Source organism: Hemiscyllium ocellatum, chromosome 31 (genome assembly GCF_020745735.1).
Source record: "Hemiscyllium ocellatum isolate sHemOce1 chromosome 31, sHemOce1.pat.X.cur, whole genome shotgun sequence".
NCBI lineage: Eukaryota > Metazoa > Chordata > Chondrichthyes > Orectolobiformes > Hemiscylliidae > Hemiscyllium > Hemiscyllium ocellatum.
Window position 1 is genome coordinate 49881810 of NC_083431.1, and position 24909 is coordinate 49906718.

Here is a 24909-nt window from a genome sequence, read left to right on the forward strand (position 1 = left end):
CCAAATTCCACCTTACTATTGTTAATAGTCTGCACTCTAGAAATGTTATTTCTCTGCCTTGGTCATCTTGTAACCAAGGCACGGTGATGTCAATTAGATCGAACCATTTGTGCCATTATTACGCCCATCTTTTTGTGAAGATTTCGCCTGTTCAGATAATAAGCCTTGGTTTTTGTACCTGGCAAATTCTCTTTGCACTTACCGTATTATTTGCCGCTGATGTGTAATAATCATCATTACAAGGATTGAACTTGCTGTGTTTGCTGACCCATTCTTCCTGCCTTAACCATATCGATACACCGTGGTATGAACTCGACTGGTGAGTGCAGATATTGTCAAACTCCCTTCACCTGACAAGCCCTCACCACAACGTTGTTGCTTTCAGGGCCTATCCACACCACTAGTTAGACGGTTGTTAGAAAACAGGGTAACACTGACATCGATCAAGGAAGTGTAATCATCGAAAGTGAGGCATCAATTGACAAAAACCACCGTTTGTGCTCTTCAATAAAAAACTTGCTGCTTTGGTGTTCCTGGTGCGTTTGCTCCAATCTCAAGCAGTAATGGTGTGTTTGTGTATTGGGGGAAGAAGGTGAACAATGAAATAGGGCAAGAAAAAGTGAGACAGAGAGACAGAGAGAGGGAGTGAGGAGTTAAAAGGACGTTGCTTGATGAATGGGAGTGTGAGAGTGCGAAGCTGTGAGCAGCCCCTGGTGGCTGCAAAAGCCTACTGCACCTGGTATTCCCAGGCGGTCTCCCATCCAAGTACTAACCAGGCCTGAGTCTGCTTAGCTTCCGAGATCAGACGAGATCGGGCGTTTTCAGACTAGTATGGCCGTAGGCACATATGCCCTGCAGTTATGATTCCTTAAAGGCACACAGTACAGATACCCATTTATATTACACTCATTTTCTTTCACTTTGATGAGCAGTCAAGTGCTCAGCTTTAACAGAGCTTGAAATTACTCCCCACTTGAACCTGATCAGGGCCCACTGACATTAATGTTCACTCTTGATGCAGTTTACAAAATCTTTCACGAAACAGACAAAATTGAGCAATGGAAATGTCATGAATGCAGTTTGGAACAATGTCAACAATCATTTGGAAAGGTGCCCCACAGGTCACATGCCAAAGGTCATACATGGTCACGTGGATGGAGTGAAAGGCACACCAATAAAAGATGGCTGCCCTGACATCAGCAGGATTTGCCGTACGATGACACTCAAGATTCCATGATACCCCTCCTGCTTTCCCTCCATCCTCCCCCTCCCACTCTCCACTGTCGTTTTGGGGTAACATGGTAAAATGAAGTCTATGCCTCACCCATTGCAGACCCTCTGACCTGTCTGCCATGTTAAGGAGCTGGGATGAAAGCAACATCGAGTCATAGAGATGTACAGCACAAAAACAGACCCTTCAGTCCAACTCGTCCAAGCCGACCAGATATCCCAACCCAATCTAGTCCTACCTGCCAGCACACGGCCCATATCCCTCCAAACTCTTCCTATTCAAATACCCATCCTAATGCCTTTTAAATGTTGCAATTGTACCAGCCTCCACCACTTCCTCAGGCTGCTCATTCTATACACGTACCACTCTCTGCATGAAAACATTGCCCCTCAGGTCTCTTTTATATCTTTTCCCTCTCACCCTAAACCAATGCCCTCTAGCTCTGGACTCCCCCACCCCAGAGAAAAGACTTTGTCTATTTACCCTATCTATGTCCCTCATGATTTTGTAAACCTCTATAAGGTCACCCCCTCAGCCTCTGACACTCCAGGGAAAATAGCCCCAGTCTACTCAGCCTCTCCCTGTAGCTCAAACCCTCCAACTCTGGCAACATTCTTGGAAATCTTTTCTGAACCCTTTCAAGTTTCACAACATCTTTCCGATAGGAAGGAAACATGTTGCATTCAAAGTCTCTCTCACTTTTGGACCTATTGTTGGCAAAAAAATGGCCGCAGATCTATCCCATCCCATGCCCTACCGCTACTGGCACACAGCAGGTCAAGCCTGGCAGCATTTACGAGGTGGATTGGTTTCAGGCACAGGGAAAAGGGATCCGGGGCTACATCTCCTTTCGAGGTGCCCTGCTGTATTCATCTGCCGCTAACCCTAGCCTGCCACCCTCCTTGCCCACAGTGGCCCATGCCCAAACACCTTGGACAGAGCTTTAGTCCAACCACCAAGATGCCCTCTTCCTCGGGCACTAGCTGCAGTCCCAGGAGTGGCCACTGCTCATCGCCGGCGCTGCTGTGACGACAGAGCCTCTGACCAATCAGATTGGCCTGCAGCTCTCAGAGATGGGGCATCCTCCCCAGATGGAGGCAAAAGTCTCATCCTGAGCCAGTCATACTGTACTCCCACCATCCCATTCCCTTCTCCCACCCCAACATCTGGAAGAGTACAATGGCAGGGCAGACAGTTTTTGAAATGGGCCAGTTTTTCACCTGAGGTGGAGCGAGGGAACACAGAATCCTGCAGCAACTCTGTACACTCCTTTTTTCCATTTCAATTCATCTTTTTCCTGGACAACTCACCAGCACCTCCCTTACTTCTACTGTCACAAAACCAGTAGGTGGTTTGTCTGATGTCCAATAACTATATGGGCAGAAATTACTTCTTAATAATCACTGTGAAGACTTAAATTTGCATTCACCATCTTAAACAGCGCGGCCTAACTGCCAACTCTATCCCTCTCCCTAGCAATGGCTTCAGATTAGGCCAAGCTGCTTTGAGGCTTCGTTTGAAATTTGACCCTAAATTGAGAGTATGACCTCAGATTTGACCCATTAGTAAGTGTGGGAGAAAAGCAAACCACTTTGCCTACCCACTACTTGCTCACAGAAACCATGTCTGTTTTTAGTCAAAGACAGCCTACCCATAATGCCACTGCACCTCAACTTGACCACACTCAGCTCAGGAACTAACAGTAAAATGAGACATTACCGTAGCAGTTTCCCAACTGAAGGAATACACTACCTAGATGATCTGCTAACTGGTTTTCTACCTCACAAGAGTAAAAGTGAGGTCTGCAGATGCTGGAGATCAGAGCTGAAAACGTGTTGCTGGTTAAAGCACAGCAGGTCAGGCAGCATCCAAGGAACAGGAAATTCGACGTTTCGGGCCAGAGCCCTTCATCAGGAATGAGGAGAGTGTGCCAGGCAGGCTAAGATAAAAGGTAGGGAGGCGGGACTTGGGGGAGGGGCGATGGAGATGTGATAGGTGGAAGGAGGTCAAGGTGAGGGTGATAGGCTGGAGTGGGGTGGGGGCGGAGAGGTCAGGTAGAAGATTGCAGGTTAGAAGGGCGGTGCTGAGTTTGAGGGAAACGACTGAGACAAGGTGGGGGGAGGGGAAATGAGGAAACTGGAGAACACCTCACAATACTATCATCGCTCCTGAAGCTCTGAGGACATTCCCTGTCTCCCCAGGTACTCAATCCCCACAAAGCCCACACAGACTAGGTGGCAACAAGCTCCCTGACAAGAATGAACACTACCCTCGGCAACTACTGAAGCCAACGTGCCAGCCATTAGCACTCGTTTCTGCAGATTAGTTGTTTGGGGAAAATATAGTCAAGGAGAAACCAATTCTGTAAATCAAATTTCAGACCGCATGGGGGTAGGGGATGTGTTTCTCACAGTTTAGCAATGATGTCCCAATATTGTCCATGCAGTAATGATTTGATCTATGATCCAGCAGCTGTTTCAGTGTACCTCGGTGTTGTATTGGAATCCTTTCGATCAAATCTCTAGCTTTCTGAGCCTGGATTTCACTTGGAAGAGAGGGGAGGGTGACAGACAGAGTGCAGAGGGATCTGAGTGCACTGCCTTGCTAGTCTGTGAAACTGCACTTTAAAAGCAAATCCAAAAGGCTGTAGTAAGAGGGTCCAAGTGGAGTGAGACCTCCTGAATTCAGAGATCCTCAAGACTAGCTCACTCTCTGATGCCACTTACCTCTGAAGGACGGGCAGTAAGACCCGCCTGTCTACAGCAACACAGATAAGACTTCCAAAAATAATATCCTTACTCACTAATGTCCCCCTGTCATCCTTAAATGTCAGGGGCTACTCCCCTCTCCAAATTCCACCTTACTATTGTTAATAGTCTGCACTCTAGAAATTTTATTTCTCTGCCTTGGACAACTTGTAACCAAGGCACGGTGATGTCAATTAGATCGAACCATTTGTGCCATTATTACGCCCATCTTTTTGTGAAGGCTTCGCCTGTTCAGATAATAAGCCTTGATTTTTGTACCTGGCAAATTCTCTTTGCACTTATCTTATTATTTGTCGCTGATGTGTAATAATCATCATTACAAGGATTGAACTTGCTGTGTTTGCTGACCCATTCTTCCTGCCTTAACCATATCGATACACCGTTGTATGAACTCGACTGGTGAGTGCAGATATTGTCAAACTCCCTTCACCTGACAAGCCCTCACCACAACGTTGTTGCTTTCAGGCCCTATCCACACCACTAGTTAGACGGTTGTTAGAAAACAGGGGAACGCTGACATCGATCAGGGAAATGTGATCATCGAAAGTGAGGCATCACTTAACAAAAACCACCGTTTGTGCTCTTCAATAAAAAACTTGCTGCTCTGGTGTTCCTGGTGCGTTTGCTCCAATCTCAAGCAGTAATGGTGTGTTTGTGTATTGGGGGAAGAAGTTGAACAATGAAATTGGGCAAGAAAAAGTGAGACAGAGAGACGGACAGAGGGAGTGAGGAGTTAAAAGGACGTTGCTTGATGAATGGGAGGGTGAGAGTGCGTAGCTGTGAGCAGCCTCTGGTGGCTGCAAAAAGCCTACTGCACCTGGTATTCCCAGGCGGTCTCCCATCCAAGTACTAACCAGGCCTGAGTCTGCTTAGCTCCCGAGATCAGGCGTTTTCAGACTAGTATGGCCGTAGGCACTTACACCCTGCATTTATGATTCCTTAAAGGCACACAGTACAGATACCCATTTATATTACACTCATTTTCTTTCACTTTGATAAACAGTCAAGTGCTCAGCTTTAACAGAGCTTGAAATTACTCCACACTTGAACCTGATCAGGGCCCACTGACATTAATGTTCACTCTTGATGCAGTTTACAAAATCTTTCAAGAAACAGACAAAATTGAGCAATGGAAATGTCATGAATGCAGTTTGGAACAATGTCAACAATCATTTGGAAAGGTGCCCCACAGGTCACATGCCAAAGGTCATACATGGTCACGTGGATGGAGTGAAAGGCACACCAATAAAAGATGGCTGCCCTGACATCAGCAGGATTTGCTGTACGATGACACTCAAGATTCCATGATACCCCTCCTGCTTTCCCTCCATCCTCCCCCTCCCACTCTCCACTGTCGTTTTGGGGTAACATGGTAAAATGAAGTCTATGCCTCACCCATTGCAGACCCTCTGACCTGTCTGCCATGTTAAGGAGCTGGGATGAAAGCAACATCGAGTCATAGAGATGTACAGCACAAAAACAGACCCTTCAGTCCAACTCGTCCAAGCCGACCAGATATCCCAACCCAATCTAGTCCTACCTGCCAGCACCCGGCCCATATTCCTCCAAACCCTTCCTATTCAAATACCCATCCACATGCCTTTTAAATGTTGCAATTGTACCAGCCTCCACCACTTCCTCTGGCAGCTCATTCTATACACGTACCACTCTCTGCATGAAAACATTGCCCCTCAGGTCTCTTTTATACCTTTTCCCTCTCACCCTAAACCAACGCCCACCCCAGAGAAAAGACTTTGTCTACTTACCCTATCTATGTCCCTCATGATTTTGTAAACCTCTATAAGGTCACCCCCTCAGCCTCTGACACTCCAGGGAAAATAGCCCCAGTCTACTCAGCCTCTCCCTGTAGCTCAAACCCTCCAACTCTGGCAACATTCTTGGAAATCTTTTCTGAACCCTTTCAAGTTTCACAACATCTTTCCGATAGGAAGGAAACATGTTGCATTCAAAGTCTCTCTCACTTTTGGACCTATTGTTGGCAAAAAAATGGCCGCAGATCTATCCCATCCCATGCCCTACCGCTACTGGCACACAGCAGGTCAAGCCTGGCAGCATTTACGAGGTGGATTGGTTTCAGGCACAGGGAAAAGGGATCCGGGGCTACATCTCCTTTCGAGGTGCCCTGCTGTATTCATCTGCCGCTAACCCTAGCCTGCCACCCTCCTTGCCCACAGTGGCCCATGCCCAAACACCTTGGACACAGCTTTAGTCCAACCACCAAGATGCCCTCTTCCTCGGGCACTAGCTGCAGTCCCAGGAGTGGCCACTGCTCATCGCCGGCGCTGCTGTGACGACAGAGCCTCTGACCAATCAGATTGGCCTGCAGCTCTCAGAGATGGGGCATCCTCCCCAGATGGAGGCAAAAGTCTCATCCTGAGCCAGTCATACTGTACTCCCACCATCCCATTCCCTTCTCCCACCCCAACATCTGGAAGAGTACAATGGCAGGGCAGACAGTTTTTGAAATGGGCCAGTTTTTCACCTGAGGTGGAGCGAGGGAACACAGAATCCTGCAGCAACTCTGTACACTCCTTTTTTCCATTTCAATTCATCTTTTTCCTGGACAACTCACCAGCATCTCCCTTACTTCTACTGTCACAAAACCAGTAGGTGGTTTGTCTGATGTCCAATAACTATATGGGCAGAAATTACTTCTTAATAATCACTGTGAAGACTTAAATTTGCATTCACCATCTTAAACAGCGCGGCCTAACTGCCAACTCTATCCCTCTCCCTAGCAATGGCTTCAGATTAGGCCAAGTTGCTTTGAGGCTTCGTTTGAAATTTGACCCTAAATTGAGAGTATGACCTCAGATTTGACCCATTAGTAAGTGTGGGAGAAAAGCAAACCACTTTGCCTACCCACTACTTGCTCACAGAAACCATGTCTGTTTTTAGTCAAAGACAGCCTACCCATAATGCCACTGCACCTCAACTTGACCACACTCAGCTCAGGAACTAACAGTAAAATGAGACATTACCGTAGCAGTTTCCCAACTGAAGGAATACACTACCTAGATGATCTGCTAACTGGTTTTCTACCTCACAAGAGTAAAAGTGAGGTCTGCAGATGCTGGAGATCAGAGCTGAAAACGTGTTGCTGGTTAAAGCACAGCAGGTCAGGCAGCATCCAAGGAACAGGAAATTCGACGTTTCGGGCCAGAGCCCTTCATCAGGAATGAGGAGAGTGTGCCAGGCAGGCTAAGATAAAAGGTAGGGAGGCGGGACTTGGGGGAGGGGCGATGGAGATGTGATAGGTGGAAGGAGGTCAAGGTGAGGGTGATAGGCTGGAGTGGGGTGGGGGCGGAGAGGTCAGGTAGAAGATTGCAGGTTAGAAGGGCGGTGCTGAGTTTGAGGGAATCGACTGAGACAAGGTGGGGGGAGGGGAAATGAGGAAACTGGAGAACACCTCACAATACTATCATCGCTCCTGAAGCTCTGAGGACATTCCCTGTCTCCCCAGGTACTCAATCCCCACAAAGCCCACACAGACTAGGTGGCACCAAGCTCCCTGACAAGAATGAACACTACCCTCGGCAACTACTGAAGCCAACGTGCCAGCCATTAGCACTCGTTTCTGCAGATTAGTTGTTTGGGGAAAATATAGTCAAGGAGAAACCAATTCTGTAAATCAAATTTCAGACCGCATGGGGGTAGGGGATGTGTTTCTCACAGTTTAGCAATGATGTCCCAATATTGTCCATGCAGTAATGATTTGATCTATGATCCAGCAGCTGTTTGGGTGTACCTCGGTGTTGTATTGGAATCTTTTCTATCAAATCTCTAGCTTTCTTAGCCTGGATTTCACTCGGAAGAGAGGGGAGGGTGACAGACAGAGTGCAGAGGGATCTGAGTGCACTGCCTCGCAAGTCTGTGAAACTGCACTTTAAAAGCAAATCCAAAAGGCTGTAGTAAGAGGGTGTTTTTATTCAGAGTTCTGCTGCCATATTCAAAGTATCCACTTCACTCCTCTGAACGGTAACGAACGTAGATAGCTAACCTGTCTGCCACACAACTTCACTTGACCTTCAAGTTGGAATCAAACTTTCTAGTACATACAGTAATGTAGCAACTTCCATTTTCCAGTTTACACTCCAGGAAATGTGGGCCCTTACACCAATTAGTATTCAAATTAATTGAAAAATAAAGCCAATTCACTATTGCACGCCAAAGGACAACTTATTTCCTGTAATAAACAGGAAGTAAGGGAATAGTTCAATTGTCCAGTTTGTGTTGATGAACAGTGCAATCATAAAAGAATGGCAGAAAAATGAGCTACTATAAATGGCCCAACTTAGATCAATCATTCCTGAGGTGCTGCATTTTGGGAAAGCAAATCTTAGCAGAGCTAACACACTTAATGGTAAGGTCCTAGGGAGTGTTGCTGAATAAAGAGACCTTCGAGTGCAGGTTCATAGTTCCTTGAAAGTGGAGTCGCAGGTCGATAGGATAGTGAAGATGGTGTTTGGTATGCTTTCCTTTATTGGTCAGAGTATTGAGTACAGGACTTGGGAGGTCATGTTACGGCTGTACAGGACATTGGTTAGGCCACTTTTGGAATATTGCGTGCAATTCTGGTCTCCTTCCTATCGGAAAGATGTTGTGAAACTTGAAAGGGTTCAGAAAAGATTTACAAGGATGTTGCCAGGGTTGGAGGATCTGAGCTACAGGGAGAGACTGAACAGGCTGGGGCTGTTTTCCCTGGAGCGTCGGAGGCTGAGGGGTGACCTTATGGAGGTTTACAAAATTATGAGGAGCGTGGATAGGATAAATAGACAAAGTCTTTTCCCTGGGGTCGGGGAGTCCAGAACTAGAGGACATAGGTTTAGAGTGAGATAGGAAAGATATAAAAGAGACCTAAGGGGCAACTTTTTCACACAGAGGGTGGTAGTTGTATGCAATGAGCTGGTGGAGGGTGGTACGATTACAACATTTAAGAGGCATTTGGATGGGATATGAATAGGAAGGGTTTGGAGGAATATGGGCCGGGTGCTGGCAGGTGGGACTAGATTGGGTCAAGATAACTGGTCGGCATGGACAGGTTGGACCAAAAGATCTGTTTCCATGCTCTACACCTCTATGACTCTATGTCCCTCAAGGTCACCCATATACCCCAGGCCAATCTGTGTCCTACTCAGCACGTGTCCCAGCATGCACACTGACTGGGTTTGCCAGTCTGCTTGTGGGTCCAAGTGGAGTGAGACCTCCTGAATTCAGAGATCCTCAAGCCTAGCTCACTCTCTGATGCTACTTACCTCTGAAGGACGGGCAGTAAGACCCGCCTGTCTACAGCAACACAGATAAGATTTCCAAAAATAATATCCTTACTCACTAATGTCCTCCTGTCATCCTTAAATGTCAGGGGCTACTCCCCTCTCCAAATTCCACCTTACTATTGTTCATAGTCTGCACTCTAGAAATTTTATTTCTCTGCCTTGGACAACTTGTAACCAAGGCACGGTGATGTCAATTAGATCGAACCATTTGTGCCATTATTACGCCCATCTTTTTGTGAAGACTTCGCCTGTTCAGATAATAAGCCTTGATATTTGTACCTGGCAAATTCTCTTTGCACTTATCTTATTATTTGTCGCTGATGTGTAATAATCATCATTACAAGGATTGAACTTGCTGTGTTTGCTGACCCATTCTTCCTGCCTTAACCATATCGATACACCGTGGTATGAACTCGACTGGTGAGTGCAGATACTGTCAAACTCCCTTCACCTGACAAGCCCTCACCACACCTTTGTTGCTTTTAGGCCCTATCCACACCACTAGTTAGACGATTGTTAGAAAACAGGGTAACACTGACATCGATCAGGGAAGTGGGATCATCGAAAGTGAGGCATCAATTGACAAAAACCACCGTTTGTGCTCTTCAATAAAACACCTGCTGCTCTGGTGTTCCTGGTGCGTTTGCTCCAATCTCAAGCAGTAATGGTGTGTTTGTGTATTGGGGGAAGAAGGTGAACAATGAAATAGGGCAAGAAAAAGTGAGACAGAGAGACGGAGTGAGGAGTTAAAAGGACGTTGCTTGATGAATGGGCATGTGACAGTGCAAAGCTGTGAGGAGGCAGAATCCCATCCAAGTACTAACCAGGCCTGAGTCTGTTTAGCTTCTAAGATCAGATAAGATCAGGCATTTTCAGACTAGTATGGCCATAGGTACTTATAACCTACAGTGCTGGCTCCATACAGACACATGGTTCTGGTCCTCATTCTCCTCTGTGCTGTATAGCATTTAACTGAAGGTGCACATTGATATCGCAGTATTTCTTTCCTCTTGCCCACCAACTTTTTCTCCTTCCTTCTGCTCTGACAGACACACCCTGCAACTCTTACCTTCCCCACAAGATCACACAACATCACAAGTCAGACAGGAGGAGGCCTCTCAACACAATCAATGTTCATCCCAATCTGGTCTTAACTCCATTTTCCTGCCAGCCCCACATTCCCAAAGATCCTTCACCCCTGTCAATGAACAATTTCTCCAAATAGGTCAGGGGATAAATCACAAAGAAGGGGCCACGGGTTTCAGCATTTGTCACTGTCTCACATACAACTTCCAAACTACCTTTGTTGTACCAGATGTTAACTCCATCCCTCCCTCCCTCACACCAATATCTGATCACTAACATTGCCCACTCTCGGGAACACATGGTTTCTGAACATGTGATTCCCTGTCTGTTTACAAACAACTTTTACAAACACCACAACCTTGTTTCCATGTGCTGCCATTCCTCCCCACCTTCCAGCCAGGTCACCATTTCAGCCTCAAGATCATAACGTTACCCAGCAACTTGCACCTGTAACCCATCCGCCCTCTCTTAGCACAGCTCACACTAACACACACCCATGTACACACTCACCAACTTACATACAATGGGCAGCTGTACCTTGCTGCTCCTTCGAGATGCTGTTTATGGGCAGGTGAAGATGGGCACCACCTTATGGAAACTGAAAAGACGATGGTGAGCAAAGTGAGAGGGTGGCTCAGCACTGGAGAAGGGGCTGGTTCCATTTGAGTCAGGAGCAAGTTAAAAGGGACTTTGAGGAATACAGCAACAGATTCAAGTTCAATATAGGGTGGGAAAGAGTCTACTGACCATTATATGACCACCACAACTAAGACTGCACAATCCTATCAATTTGTGGAATTAAAAGATGTTTTTATTAAAGACGTAGGACGCGTAGTTCCCTCCTATCAACATCCTGGGGTGTTGCCATTGACCGGAAACAGAACTGGACTAGCCATATTAATATTGTGTTGACGAAAGCAGGTCAGAGACGAGGAATACCACAGTGAGGAGCTTATCTCATGACTCCCCAGAGCCTGTCCACCATCTAGAATGCACAAGTCAGATGTGTGATGGAATACTCCCCACTTGCCTGGATGAGTACAGCTCCAACAACACTCAAGAAGCTTGACACCATCCAGGACAAAGCAGTCCCCACTTGATTAGCACCACATCCACAATCAACCACACCCTGCACCACCAACACTCAGTAGCAGCAGTGTGTACTATCTATAAGATGCATTGCAGAAATTCACAAAAGATTCTCAAACAGTGCCTTCCAAACCCACGACCACTTCCATCGAGAAGGACAAGGGCTACAGATACATGAGACCGCCACTGCCTGCAACCTCCCCTCCAAGCTTGGAAATATATCACCATTTCCTCAATGTCATTGGTTCAAAATCCTGGGATTTTGTTTTCCCTAATGGCATTGTGGGACTACCTACAGCAGGTGGACTGCAGCAGTTCAAGAAGGCAGTTCACCAACACCACCTTCTTAAGGGCAACTCGGGACAGGCAATACATGCTGGTCCAGCCAGTGATGTCCCACCAGAGATTACATCACAGTGTAAGGCCCGGTCCGTTCTGACATGAATACCTACCAGTTACTGCTGGTAACACCACTGAATGTCAGGGATTGGGTGGTTAGGTTGTCTCTTATTGGAGATGATCACTTCCTGGCATTCATGTGGTGCCAATGTTATTTGCCACTTGTCAGCCCAAGTCTGGATACCGCCCAGATCCTCATGTATTTGAGTATGCATTGCTTCAGTATGTGAGGAATCATGAGAGATAGTTCTCGACCAAAGGCCATAACAATCGTGAAGAGGAGGACAGAATGCAATACAATGAAGGACATCATGCAAAGGAGCACAAGGTCCCTCCAGTGCAGGGACAGCAGAGCTCTCACTGCATTTTACACACGGACATGGCTTCAAGGAAACACCGATAACCAACGGAGAGAATTGAGCTAAAGATTCTGATGAATTAACCTACTCCATACAGCAGATTACTTCGGTCAGGTCGATAGGTGGCATCTGTTCGAATGATGACAGCAGATGGAGAACATCAGAGAGACATGGGTGTGTCATTCAACATAATGACCTTCACAGACCGGTGTGAATTGGCACAACATGGTGACCCAAAGATGAAGTCGGTGAGAGGAAGGTTAAGGCTGTATTGATGGGCACCAGACCCATTCTGAGAGAGCAGAATCAGACAAGAGCAAACATGGAGCTAGGGTTCCAGACCAATGGCAGCTCACAAACACACTCAGCTCAGCTGGAGAAAGTCTACATCTAGTCGAACCTATTCTTAATTTCTCTTCTTTCACCCTGTCAGTTTCATTCTGTACAGCAGGAGAACGCAGAAAGAAATTGCCGACTGAGTGCAAAAGTGAGATAGAGAGAGGGAGTGAGGAGTTAAAAGGACGTTGCTTGATGAATGGGAGGGTGAGAGTGCAAAGCTGTGAGCAGCCTCTAGTGGCTGCAAAAGCCTACTGCACCTGGTATTTCCAGGCAGTCTCCCATCCAAGTACTAACCAGGCCTGAGTCTGCTTAGCTTCCGAGATCAGACGTTTTCAGACTAGTATGGCCGTAGGCACTTACACCCTGCATTTATGGTTCCTTAAAGGCACACAGTATAGCTACCCATTTATATTACATTCACTTTCTTTCACTTTGATGAACAGTCAAGTGCTGAGCTTTAACAGAGTTTGAAATTACTCCCCACTTGAACCTGATCAGGACCCACTGACATTAATGTTCACTCTTGATGCAGTTTACAAAATCTTTCAAGAAACAGACAAAGATGTTGCCAGGTTTAGAGGGTTTGGGCTATAGGGAGAGGCTGAATCGGCTGCGTTGGTTTCCCTGTACCATCAGGAGCTGAAGGGTGACCTTATAGAGGTTTATAAAATCATGAGTGGCATGGATAGGATGAATAGACAATGTCTTTACCCTGAGAGTGGCGGAAGTTCAAAACCTAAAGGCATAGGGTTAAGGTGAGGGGGAAAAGATTTAAAAGGTATGTATTGGGCAGCGTTTTCGTGCAGAGGGTGGTGCATGTATGGAATGAGTTGGCAGAGGAAGTGTTGGAGGCTGGTACAATAACAATATTTAAAAGGGATCTAGATGGATACATGAATAGGAAGGATTTAGAGTAATATAGGTCAATTGCTGGCAATGGGACAAAATTAATTTAGGATATCTGGCTGGCATGGACAAATTGGGCTGAAGGGTTTGTTTCTGTGCTGTATGACATTATTCTCCTGTCTAGTTTTTACAATTGTCTTAAATCTGAGCACGTACAATATTGGCTTAATGGAAACAACCTTGCACAATCCACTTTGTTAGAATGCTTCATAATCCTGATCACCTCTGTCAGGTCACCCTGAATCCTGTCTCGGTAATTATTAATAAAAGGGTTTATTAATAAAGGCTGAGCAGCAGATGAGCTGAGGCAGCGGGAAGCTGACCCACTGATACAGACATAAAATTGAAAACTCTTGCTGTTGGAGAATTATCCAATTACGAATGAAGGCCACACACTAATCTTGTGAAATTGACGAACACTGGTTTATTTCTCACGATATGGTGGGGAGGAGAAATTGACTGGACTGATACAAAACAGACACTTTGCCCAGTTAAGTCAAGGATTCTCCTGCCCGAGCAGTATGTCCAGTCAGTTTTATACGGGTACAGCAGCGTAATGTTAATTAGAAGACAATGCAGTTTTGATTACAGTTAATACAAAGCAATTGCTTGTCCGGCAGTATCTATCAGTTAACAATTTTAACAGGAGTCATACAGTCTAAGAGATGTACAGGATGGAAACAGACCCTTCGGTCCAACCCGTCCATGCTGACCAGCTATCTCAACCCAATCTATTCCCACCTGCCAGCACCCAGCCCATATCCCTCCAAACCCTTCCTATTCATAAACCCATCCAAATGCCTCTTAAATGTTGCAATTGTACCGCCCTCCATCACATCCTCTGGCAGCTCATTCCATACACATACCACCCTCTGCGTGAAAAAGTTGCCCCTTTGGTCTCTTTTATATCTTTCCCCTCTCACCCTAAATCTATGCCTTCTAGTTCTGGACTCCCCGACTCCAGGAAAAAGACTTTGTCTATTTATCCTATCGATGCCCCCTCATAATTTTGTAAACCTCTCTAAGGTCTCCCCTCAGCCTCCAACGGTCCAGGGAAAACAGCCCCAGCCTGTTCAGTCTCTCCCTGTAGCTCAGATCCTCCAACCCTGGCGACATCCTTGTAAATCATTTCTGAACCCTTTCAAGTTTCACAACATCTTTCCGATAGGAAGGAGACCAGAATTGCATGCAATATTCCAACAGTGGCCTAACCAATGTCCTGTACAGCTGCAACATGACCTCCCAACTCCTGTACTCAATACTCTGACCAATAAAGAAAAGCATACCAAACGCCTTCTTCACTATTCTATCTACCTGCACCTCTACTTTCAAGGAACTATGAACCTGCACTCGAAGGTCTCTTTGTTCAGCAACACTCCCTATGACTTCACTGTTAATTGTTGTGTTTCTGTTCGCCGAGCTGGGAATTTGTGTTGCAGACGTTTTGTCCCCTGTCTAGGTGACATCCTCAGTGCTTGGGTGCCTCCTGTGAAGCGCTTCTGTGATCTTTCCTCCAGCATTTATAGTGGTTTGAATCTGCCGCTTCCGGTTATCGGTTCCAGCTGTCTGTTGCAGTGGTCGGTATATTGGGTCCAGGTCGATGTGCTTATTGATTGATCACAGATTCTATCAATAAGCACATCGACCTGGACCCAATATACCGGCCACTGTAGCGGACAGCTGGAACTGACAACCGGAAGCGACAGAGACAAACCACTACAAATGCCGGTGGAAACATCACAGAAGCACTTCACAGGAGGCTCCCAAGCACTGAGGATGTCACCTAGACAGGGGACGAAACGTCTGCAACACAAATTCCCAGCTCGGCGAACAGAACCACAACAACACGCACCTGAGCTACAAATCTTCTCACAAACTTTGAACTTTACTGTTAAGTGTATTAGCCCTGCCCTGATTTGCCTTTCCAAAATGCAGCACCTCACATTTATCTAAATTAAACTTCATCTGCCATTCCTCAGCCCCGCGGCCTGTCTGATCAAGGTTCAGTTATACTCTTCACCGTCCACTGCACCTCCAATTCTGATATCATCTGCAAACTTACTAACCGTTCCTCGTATGTTCACATCCAAATCATTTCTACAAACGAGAAAAAGCAGTGGACCCAGCACCGATTCTCCCAACACCTCGCTGGCTACAAAGGGTTTTTTTTCCATAGAAATTGGCCAAGCTGTTGAATTCTTTGCTGAAAGCTGATGACACAGAGTGAATGTGCATTTGTTCAAAGAATATTAGATGCTTAAGAATGAAAGGGTCTGGGAGAGAGATGGTGAGTGGGATTCAAAAGAACATTAAAGGAGAGGAGGTTAAAAGTAGAGGAGTTTTGAGAAGTCAGTGGCGAGCAGGACTGGGCATTGGGTTAAGTGATTGATGCGGAAAGAAATACAAGCTAAAGCTGGAAGGTGTGGAATGGCCAGAATGTGCTGGAACATTCTATGATTTCATGCTTGGCACAGGCAGATTCCCAGCCACACCAGCAATCTGCATTGGTGTAGTGCCTCTTGCAATGTTTAAAAATAAAATGCTGCCCCCCCCTCCCCCCACCACACCACTGTTTCACAGAATACACGAAGAACCTACTTTGTGAACAGGTATTTGACATCTTGCAGCCAGGAGGTCCTGGATTCGGGTGAGTCTGTGCGCTGTTCGGAGGCTCCTCGCGGAGGGTTCGGAACAAAGAGAATGAGTAAGATGAGAACCACCACTCCTACACACGGGGTCACCTGGGGAAGGGAGCCAATAGAATGTATTGCCCATTTAAATATTTCAAACCATTTCAGAAATCAGTGTTTGTTTTCATATCTACAATGGTTGTTTTTTTCATATCTACAATTTCTGTGAGGATGATTTGAACCTAGAGTGATGCTTAGTGGACAACTATCCCAGAATGTATGCCCAAGAATTTTGTCTCACATTTCTGGCTCAGCTCGGCCCAGACTAGAGATGGAGCAGGATCAGCATTGTTGTTTGGGTAACATGCTGTTGCTCCTACAAATCTAAAACAGAATCAAACACCTGAATCATTCGGTGTTCCTCATTCCTGTTTTGCTAGTCTCACTGAGGAGAAGACAGTGTACGAGGCTACATACAGACAACATATAGAATGCTTTCACATGAACATATTCATAGGTACCTGTTCCCTTTGACATATGCCGACTGTGTCTGCACCAAGTCAGGCCCCAGCTCCATGTTAATCAGCTTGTTGTGAGACTTGGAAGCACTGTATATTGTCGAAGTCTGACACAATGTCTACCCTCTCCCTCAATGTTGGGGTGTCCTTGCAGCCAATAATTCACATAAGGAATGGTTTTGTTATTTAGTACAACCTTCATCACACAGTTGGGCACTCCCAATTAGAGGGAATAAAGGGTCCACTTCCTCAAGATTGTGCTGACAATAAAACAAAATGGCCAACAGCAAACCAGCAGCTTATATTCTTGGTGTAATTCTGCTGCAGAGAATATTTACAGAGAGAAGGGAAGCACTAATGTTATCTGTGAAACTTTTCATTGTGGCTTAATCTGACCACCAGACTATGGGAGAGAGAGGGCAAGATCATGTGACATTGCATCATTTCCTGTACATGACTTTATTAGCATATCACAGACTGAATTATAACTTTATACAAGATGTTATATCTCTCTCAATTTCTACATTTGATATTAGTGGAATTGATAATTGAGGGGAGAGAGGATAAAGCCTGCCAATTCACATCGGCAAGTACAGGGATTGGGGATGCCATGTTTCAGCTGAACAAGGTAAGGCCACGTTTGGAATAATGTGTACAATTCTGGTCCTCCTGCTATACAGTGTTATTAAACTGGAAAGGGAGCAAAAAGGTTTACAAGGATGTCACTGAGACTGGAAGGTTTGAGTTATGAGGAGAGGCTGAATAGGCTGAGAGGTGGCATTATAGAGGTTTATAAAATCATGAGGGATATGAATAGGGTGAATAGACAAAGTCTTTTCCCCAGGGCAGAGAAGTCCAAAACTAGAGAGCATAGGTTTAAGGTAAGGGGGAAACATTGAGGTAGCTGATAGAAACAGAAACTGGGAACAGACCATTCAGCCCTTCAAGCCTGCTCTGCTATTCCTTACTATCGTGGACAATCACCTGCTGCAATGCCATATTCCAGCTTCCTCCCCTCAGTCCTTGATGCCTTTTAAAATCTAAACGTTAATCTCCTTTTTGAATATACTCAGTGGCTTGGCCTCCACTATCCTCTCTGTGAAGAAATGTTTTCTCATCTCAGCCCCGAATCATAGAATCCCTTCAATGTTGGAGCAGGCCATTTGGCCCATCAATTCCACACTGATGCTGTGAAGAGCATCCCACCCAGACACACCTCCCCATCCTCTTCCCTGCATTTCCCATAGCCAGTCCCATAGCCTGCTTATCTCTAGACACTATGAGCAATTTATCATGGCTAATCCACCTAACCTACACATCGTTGAACTGTGGGAGGAAACCCACACAGACCGAGGGAGAATGTACAAACTCCACACAAACATTTACCTGAGACTGGAATCAAACCCAAGTTCCTGGCGCTGCAAGGCAACAGTGCTAGCCACCGAGCCACCGGGCTATCCCTGGTCTACCCCATAACCTGAGACTGTGACCCTGGTTCTCAACACCTCAACCAGGGAAAATACCCTCCCTGCACTTAAGTCTACCTAGCCCTGTTAGAATTTTACGTGTTTCATTCAGACACTCCTCCTTCTAATCTCCAATGAATGCAGGCCTAGTCCAACCAATCTCTCCTGCCAGTCCTGCCATCCCCGGCATCAACCTAGTGAATCTCCATTGCACTCCCTCTACGGCCAGTATATCCTTCTTTGGGTACGGAGACCACGATACTCCAGATGTGGTCTTGCCAAGGCCCTCGATAGCGAGAATGGTGGAGCAGGCGGATGGTCTGAATGGTCTCCTCCCGCTCCTACATTCCCATTTTAGCCGTATGGACAAAATCAACTTTAATCCCATTGAGTTTCCACTTCAATATTCCTGTGCTCCCTGAAGGGTCTCTGCACCTGGGCGATGGATCGGATTCAGGATTCCACTCTCTTGGAGGCAATTTGTTGATTTTACTGTGAGTAAAGACGGAAGTCCTGTAAGGATTATACCATGTCAGTAACCATTGATTACAAATTTGGTCTTACCCTCATTGACCAGTGCCAGTCCCCGGAGAGTTTCATGACACCAGATCCAAGTATATAACCCAGACCACTGCAAACAGAACAAATAAAGCACAGTTTCACTCTGTATTATCTCAATATTTCAACTCAGCAAAGTTCATTCAGTACTACTGACATGTAGTGATTGTAACAAGGTCAGCTAGGTCAGTCTCATAGAATGTGTTCCCTGGTCCAATCAGGGAGCCCTGGCTGACAGAGAGAAACAGGAGTATTCCCCACCCAACACCCACTCTCCCCTCCCACCAGCCCACCTTCACTTTTTCACATAAGCAATGCCTTTGAGGCTTTGTCTCTTAATGTCTCGCTAGCCCCATGGGTGGTTTCCTGGTTGCAGAGAAAGTATTCGCACAACGGTGGCTCTTTTTACTGTGTGACTACACATACACACACAGCCACTGGTGATTTGGGGAAAATATTTTTTAAAAACACACAGGAGTGTCAGAGAGGGTCCTCACTCCCGGGGCTGGCTCTAAGGAAAAAGAAAAGGAGAAACCAAATGGTGTGTCGGGGGTTTTGTTCACTCTCCAAGCGGGCGGGGTCAGCGGCATGTATTTTGCACATGTAGGTAAAGGGTGTCTTGGTGACAGGACTTCGTAAAGTGATTTCAGACCTTTGTGGTTAGCACTGCTGCCTCACAGCGCCAGAGACCCGGGTTCAATTCCTGCCTCAGGCTACTTACTGTGTGGAGTTTGCACGTTCTCCCCGTGTCTGCGTGGGGGTGCTCCAGTTTCCTCCCACAGTCCAAAGATGTGCGGGTCAGGTGAATTGGCCATGCTAAATTGCCCGTAGTGTTAGGTAAAAGGGGCAAATGTAGGGGTATGGGTGGGTTGCACTTCAGCGGGTCGGTGTGGACTTGTTGGGCTGAAGGGCCTGTTTCCACACTGTAAGTAACCTAATCTAATCTAATTCTGCCACATGACCCCTCCCAGCTTACATCAGTTGTTTCAATGGCAAAGCGCTGGACTCCAGCTGAATCTGAGCTCATTAACAAATATGTTTTTTTTTCTTTGAATGTTTATGAAGCTCACAAATATAGCCTCTTGGTCAATGAGGCCAGCCATGATAACCATCACCGTTACCCTCAGTCTCTTAAAGTCACTGATTGGGGACAGCATTGATTAGGGCGGCACAGTGGCTCAGTGGCTATCACTGGTGCCTCACAGTATCAGGGTCCCAGGTTCGATTCCAGCCATGGGTGAACGTCTGTATGGAGTTTGCACATTCTCCCTGTGTCTGTGCGGGTTTGCTCCAGTTTCCTCCCACAGTCCAAAAAATGTGCAGGTTAGGGGAAATTGGTCATGCTAAATTGCCTATAGGGCTCATGGATGTCTAGGTTAGGTGCATTAGTCAGGGGGAATGGGTCTGGGTGGGTTACTCTTCAGAGGGTCGGTGTGGACTTGTTGGGCAGTAGGGCCTGTTTCCTGACTGTAGGGATTCTAATTAAACTTCATCAACCAATGCAGCTAATTCTAATTAAAGGACTTAAACATATCTCACTGCTTGTTGGAAATAGATTCACAGTCCTACATATCCACCAAGATCCCAGGACTTCAACAGTAGACCAGTGATGCCTACATTTTATCTATGGAGTGGTCTTACAGAGGTTTATAAAATCATAAGGGGCAAAGATAAGGTGAATAGCCAAGGTCTTTTCCCCAGGATTGGGGAGTCCAAAACGAGAGAGTATAGGTTTAAGGTCAAAGGGGGAAAATTTAATAGGAGCCCCAGGGGCAACCTTTTCACCCAGGGTGGTGCATATAAGGGACGAGTTGCCTGAGGAAGTAATAGAGACGAGTACATTGCAACATTTAAAAGGTGTTTGGACAGGTGCACGCATAGGCAAGGTTAAGAGGGATATGAGTCAAAACGTGGGGGTCTGGAAAAGCACAGCAGGTCAGGCAGCATCTGAGGAGTAGGAGAGTCAACGTATTGGGCATAAGCCCTCCGTCAGGAATGTGGGGTTCTTCCTCCAGTCATCAGGTGGCTTGGATTTGGCAGTGGAGGAATCCCAAGACTTGCAAGTTCTTGACGGAATGGAAGACGACTAGAGGAAGAATGCCTCAGCTCCCGCATTGGGACCCTTCAACCGTACAGTATCAACATTGACTTCACTAATTTCCAAATCTTCCCTCCCTCCCACCTTATCCCAGATCCAACCCTCCAACTCAGCACTGCCCTCCTGACCTGTCCTACCTGTCCATTTTCCTTCGCACCTACCCACTCTGCCCTCCCTTCCAACCTATCACTATCACCCCCCCACCTGCATCTACTTATTGCCTTCCCAGCTACTTTCCCCCACCATTAGCCCCACCATCCAATTTATCTCTCATCCCCCTACCCCCAAAGCATTCCTGAAGAGCTCTTGGCCGAAACATCAATTCTCCTGCTCCTCAGATGCTGCCTGACCTGCTGTGCTTTTCCAGGACTGCATCTGCAATCCTCACTCTCTCTTTATAGACATATGGGCCAAACGCAGGGAAATGGGACTAATTCAGTTCAAGAAACGCAGGCAGCATGGGCGGGTTGGGCTGAAGGACCTGGTTCTATCCTGTATGACTATTTTTCATTGACATAATTTTATGGAATGAATCATAGTTTTGTTGAAAATTAAACTCTACGAAAACTATGATAAAACCAGAAATTGTTTCAGATCTCCAGAGTCTGCAGTTCTTTATTTTACATTTGTATGTAAATCTTCCATCTGCTTATTTTGTTTAAGTCTGTAATACGTTTGAAATGAAGACAAGTGCTTGAATTACGAGGCGATTTTCTATTTGGCTGTGTCTCAATACTGAGCTGATATCTATCGGGGATACTCACTGGTTGGGAATGTCCCCATTGTCAAAGAGATTGTCACCTTGGAGACAGCTCCATGAGAAACTCTTCACCAAAAGATTAAAAACTATGAAGAATATAACAAGAAACTAACTCAGCTCTCTTGCCCACTGATTTGGGATTTGAGTTAGGACCTGCCCTCAAGCAGGACACAGAGCACAGGACACAGTCAGCACTGACTGACAGAGCAGTACGTTTCCATGTTGTTATACAACATAGAACATAGAACAATACAGCCCAGAACAGGCCCTTCAGCCCACGATGTTGTGCCGAACATTTGTCCTAGCTTAGGCACCTGTCCATGTACCTATCCAATTGCCGCTTAAAGGTCACCAATGATGCTGATTCTGCCACTTCCACAGGCATTGTTGATTATAAATTGTTTTTCTAAGGAGTTGAGTGTTATACCATAGAAAACACAATACGTTATTGTTCTAGAGTTGACCTCTCTAAGATCATGGAGAAGCACTACAAAGTAAATACAGGTTGCGTCCCATCAAAATTCATTCTCACTTGATCATGGAACTTTGAAGGATTGAAGGTGATTACATTGGACAGGCAGCACAGAAACAGGCCATTCAGCCCACTAGCTCATACTGAATGCTCCAATCAAGTCTCATTCCATCTTTTAAGTTTGCCATTATGACTCTTTTCTCCCTCATGTGCTGCTCTACTTTAGTCTTAAATAGATCTGTGCTGTTAATTTCAACCACTCACTGAGGTAGAGAGTTCAACGTTCTGACCAATTTTTGGCCCTCCTTGGTAATAACCTTACAAATGTAGAATCCCTACAGTGTGGAAGCAGGCCATTCAGCCCATCGAGTCCACACCGACTTTCCAAGGAGCAACCTACCTAGAACCACTCCCCTACCCAATTCATGTAACCCTGCATTTCTCATGGCCAGTCCACCTAACCTGCACATTCCTGGACATAATGGGCAATGATGAAGGGCTTTTGCCCGAAACGTCGATTTCACTGCTCGTTGGATGCTGCCTGAACTGCTGTGCTCTTCCAGCACCACTAATCCAGAATTATGGGCAATTTGACATGGCCAATACTCTAACCTGCACAGCTTTGGAATGTGGGAGGAAACCAGAGCACCCGGAGGAAACTCATGCAGACTCAGGGAGAATGTGCAAACTGCACACAGACAGTCACCTGAGGGTGGAATCAAAGCCAGGGCCTGGTACTGTGAGGCAGCAGCATTAATCACTGAGCCAGTGTGCCACCCTTCTGATGCTTTCTCTCGTCACTTTAGAAGGTGTATCAGAAGCAGCCAGCAATCGTCCACCATTTTGAATTTGTAGCTCTGTAGTGGAGTATGAGTGAGTCTGTGGGAAGGGGGTGAGCTCAGTCTGGGTGCAGGTCTAGACACACCTCCCATTTAAAATCATGGTGTTACCATTGTCCTGTGAAGCAGTGGGTGGTTGCCTCCAAGTGTTTGAGTGGTGAGCCAGGCTGGTGCCAGGTTACCCTTTCCCATCTGTCCTGGTGGGCACCCATCAGCAAAAGTCACATTGGTTAAAAGAATTCCCCACCACCTCTGGTTATTCTGCTGAATTGAGGAATGCAGCTATGCTGTGAGAATCTTCTGGAAGGTTCGGTGGCTCCAGCTGTTGGAGTCCAAGCCAATTTGTCATCTTTAATCCCAAAGAGATGTTAGAAACACAGAAAATAAGAGAAGGCCACTCAGCCCCTCAGGCCTTCTCCATTAAGATCATGGCCGATCAGCCATCTCAGTACCCTGTCACTGCTTTCTCCCCCATACCTACTAGCCCTATGATTTATATCTAACTCCTTCTTAAGAGTATTCACTGTTTTAGCCTGAACTGTTTTCTGTAGAAGTGAATTCCACACGCTCACCATCCTCAGAGTGAAAACTGAGGTCTGGTGATCCCTGGTTCTGGATTCCTGGGAACATCCTTCTATCTAGTCCTGTTAGAGTTTTATAGGTTTTGACCGACATGCCTTGAAATCATGAAAATGATTGTTGTCATACACTCAGTATTACAGAGATGGGACAATGCATCATGAACACACATACCTTCCCACTGGGATGGCAATGTAGAAGATGGAGATCATCAAGGTCCTTGCATCATCCACAAAGAGGTCAGCAATGATGGTGGGGGCAATGGTGGAGTAACTGGCTTCTCCAACACCAACCAGCGCTCGGCACAAGACCAGCACCCAGAAATACTAAAGAGAAAAATCATTGAGAGGTGATGGTGGGTAGGTGGAAGTTAAAGACATATTAGCAGACTTTGCTCAGCATGGTCAGTTGTGGTGAGTGAACAGAATGCCTCTTCCTCCTCTGAACTCCCACAGCTCAATCCACACACTGACGGGAAATGAATCCGGCAGTCCCAACAGGCAGCAACGCACAATCAAACTACATGCAAACTGATATTAATCTGGGTGGGCAAAATGTGTGACAGGATGGAGGAAGAGAATGGAAGAAGAATAGTGCAGCTGAAACTACAAGTAATAAAGTCACTATAGTCTTACCAGACCATAGGACTGCTGTCTTTTTGGAGAGAGATGACTGGTGGTGGTTTAACCTGAGGGTCACCACACCTCAGGCAAAGGGAGAGGTTGAGAAGGAGAGTCTTTCACAGTAACCTCAGTTGGTGTGGGGATCGAAACTAAACTGTTGGTATCAGAAAAGAGTGAACTGACCCCAAGTAAGTAATAAGTGGTTTAAAAAGTCAAAGCTTAAGGCTTTTTATCTGAAAGCATACAGCATTTAGAGTCATAGAGATGTACAGCACGGAAACAGACCCTTCGGTCCAACCTGTCCATGCCCTTCAGATATCCCAACGCAATCTAGTCCCACCTGCCAGCACCCGGCCCATATCCCTCCAAACCCTTCCTGTTCATATACCCATAACTGTGCAGGTTCTCTCTCTCTCCTGCAATGACCTCACCATTTGTTACAAGACAAACCAATTAAAGGCACAAATAGACATCAATGAATACAACTTGACAGTTGTTGCAAAGACATTGGAGCAAGGTGTCTGAGACTGGGAACTCAGTATTCAACAGCATTCAATGGTACATTCAATGGTAGGCTAAAAAAAAAGTAAAGAAGGTGAGGTAGCTTTTTAATTAAAGAGTGTGAATAATAATGTAGATGCAATAGAGCTTGATGTGGAATCAATTTGGGTGAAGTAAGGAATAGCAAGGGAAAGAAGTAGTTCTATAGACCCCAAATAGATATCTTGCTGTAAGAAAGGGAATTAATTACTATTAATTAATGGAGGGGTGACCAAAGGGCATTACAATTGCTGTGGGTGATAATAATGCAAATATTGACTGGACAAATCAGATGGGTGAGGGTGACATGGAAGATAAATTTGTACGGCGCATCAGAAACGGGTTTCTCAAA

General features: G+C 46.0%; 1 protein-coding gene, 1 non-coding gene and 2 pseudogenes across 3 annotated transcripts in view; all 4 read right to left on the reverse strand.

The window, feature by feature from the left end:
• LOC132830323 (protein spinster homolog 3-like) overlaps nucleotides 1–24909 on the reverse strand; it is a 142416-nt gene that overhangs the window by 83383 nt on the left and 34124 nt on the right. For both annotated transcript variants that reach the window (XM_060847931.1, XM_060847932.1), the window contains exons 4-6: nucleotides 23569–23720; nucleotides 18653–18719; nucleotides 16073–16215 (exon numbers count right to left, since the gene is read on the reverse strand). In XM_060847931.1, the coding sequence (XP_060703914.1) occupies nucleotides 16073–16215; nucleotides 18653–18719; nucleotides 23569–23720 (362 nt within the window). The remainder of the gene's footprint in view (nucleotides 1–16072; nucleotides 16216–18652; nucleotides 18720–23568; nucleotides 23721–24909) is intronic.
• On the reverse strand, nucleotides 725–843 carry LOC132830610 (5S ribosomal RNA). The gene has a single exon (XR_009646393.1). It is a non-coding gene; the product is annotated as a 5S ribosomal RNA (ribosomal RNA).
• LOC132830668 (5S ribosomal RNA) lies at nucleotides 4805–4913 on the reverse strand (annotated as a pseudogene).
• LOC132830676 (5S ribosomal RNA) lies at nucleotides 12814–12922 on the reverse strand (annotated as a pseudogene).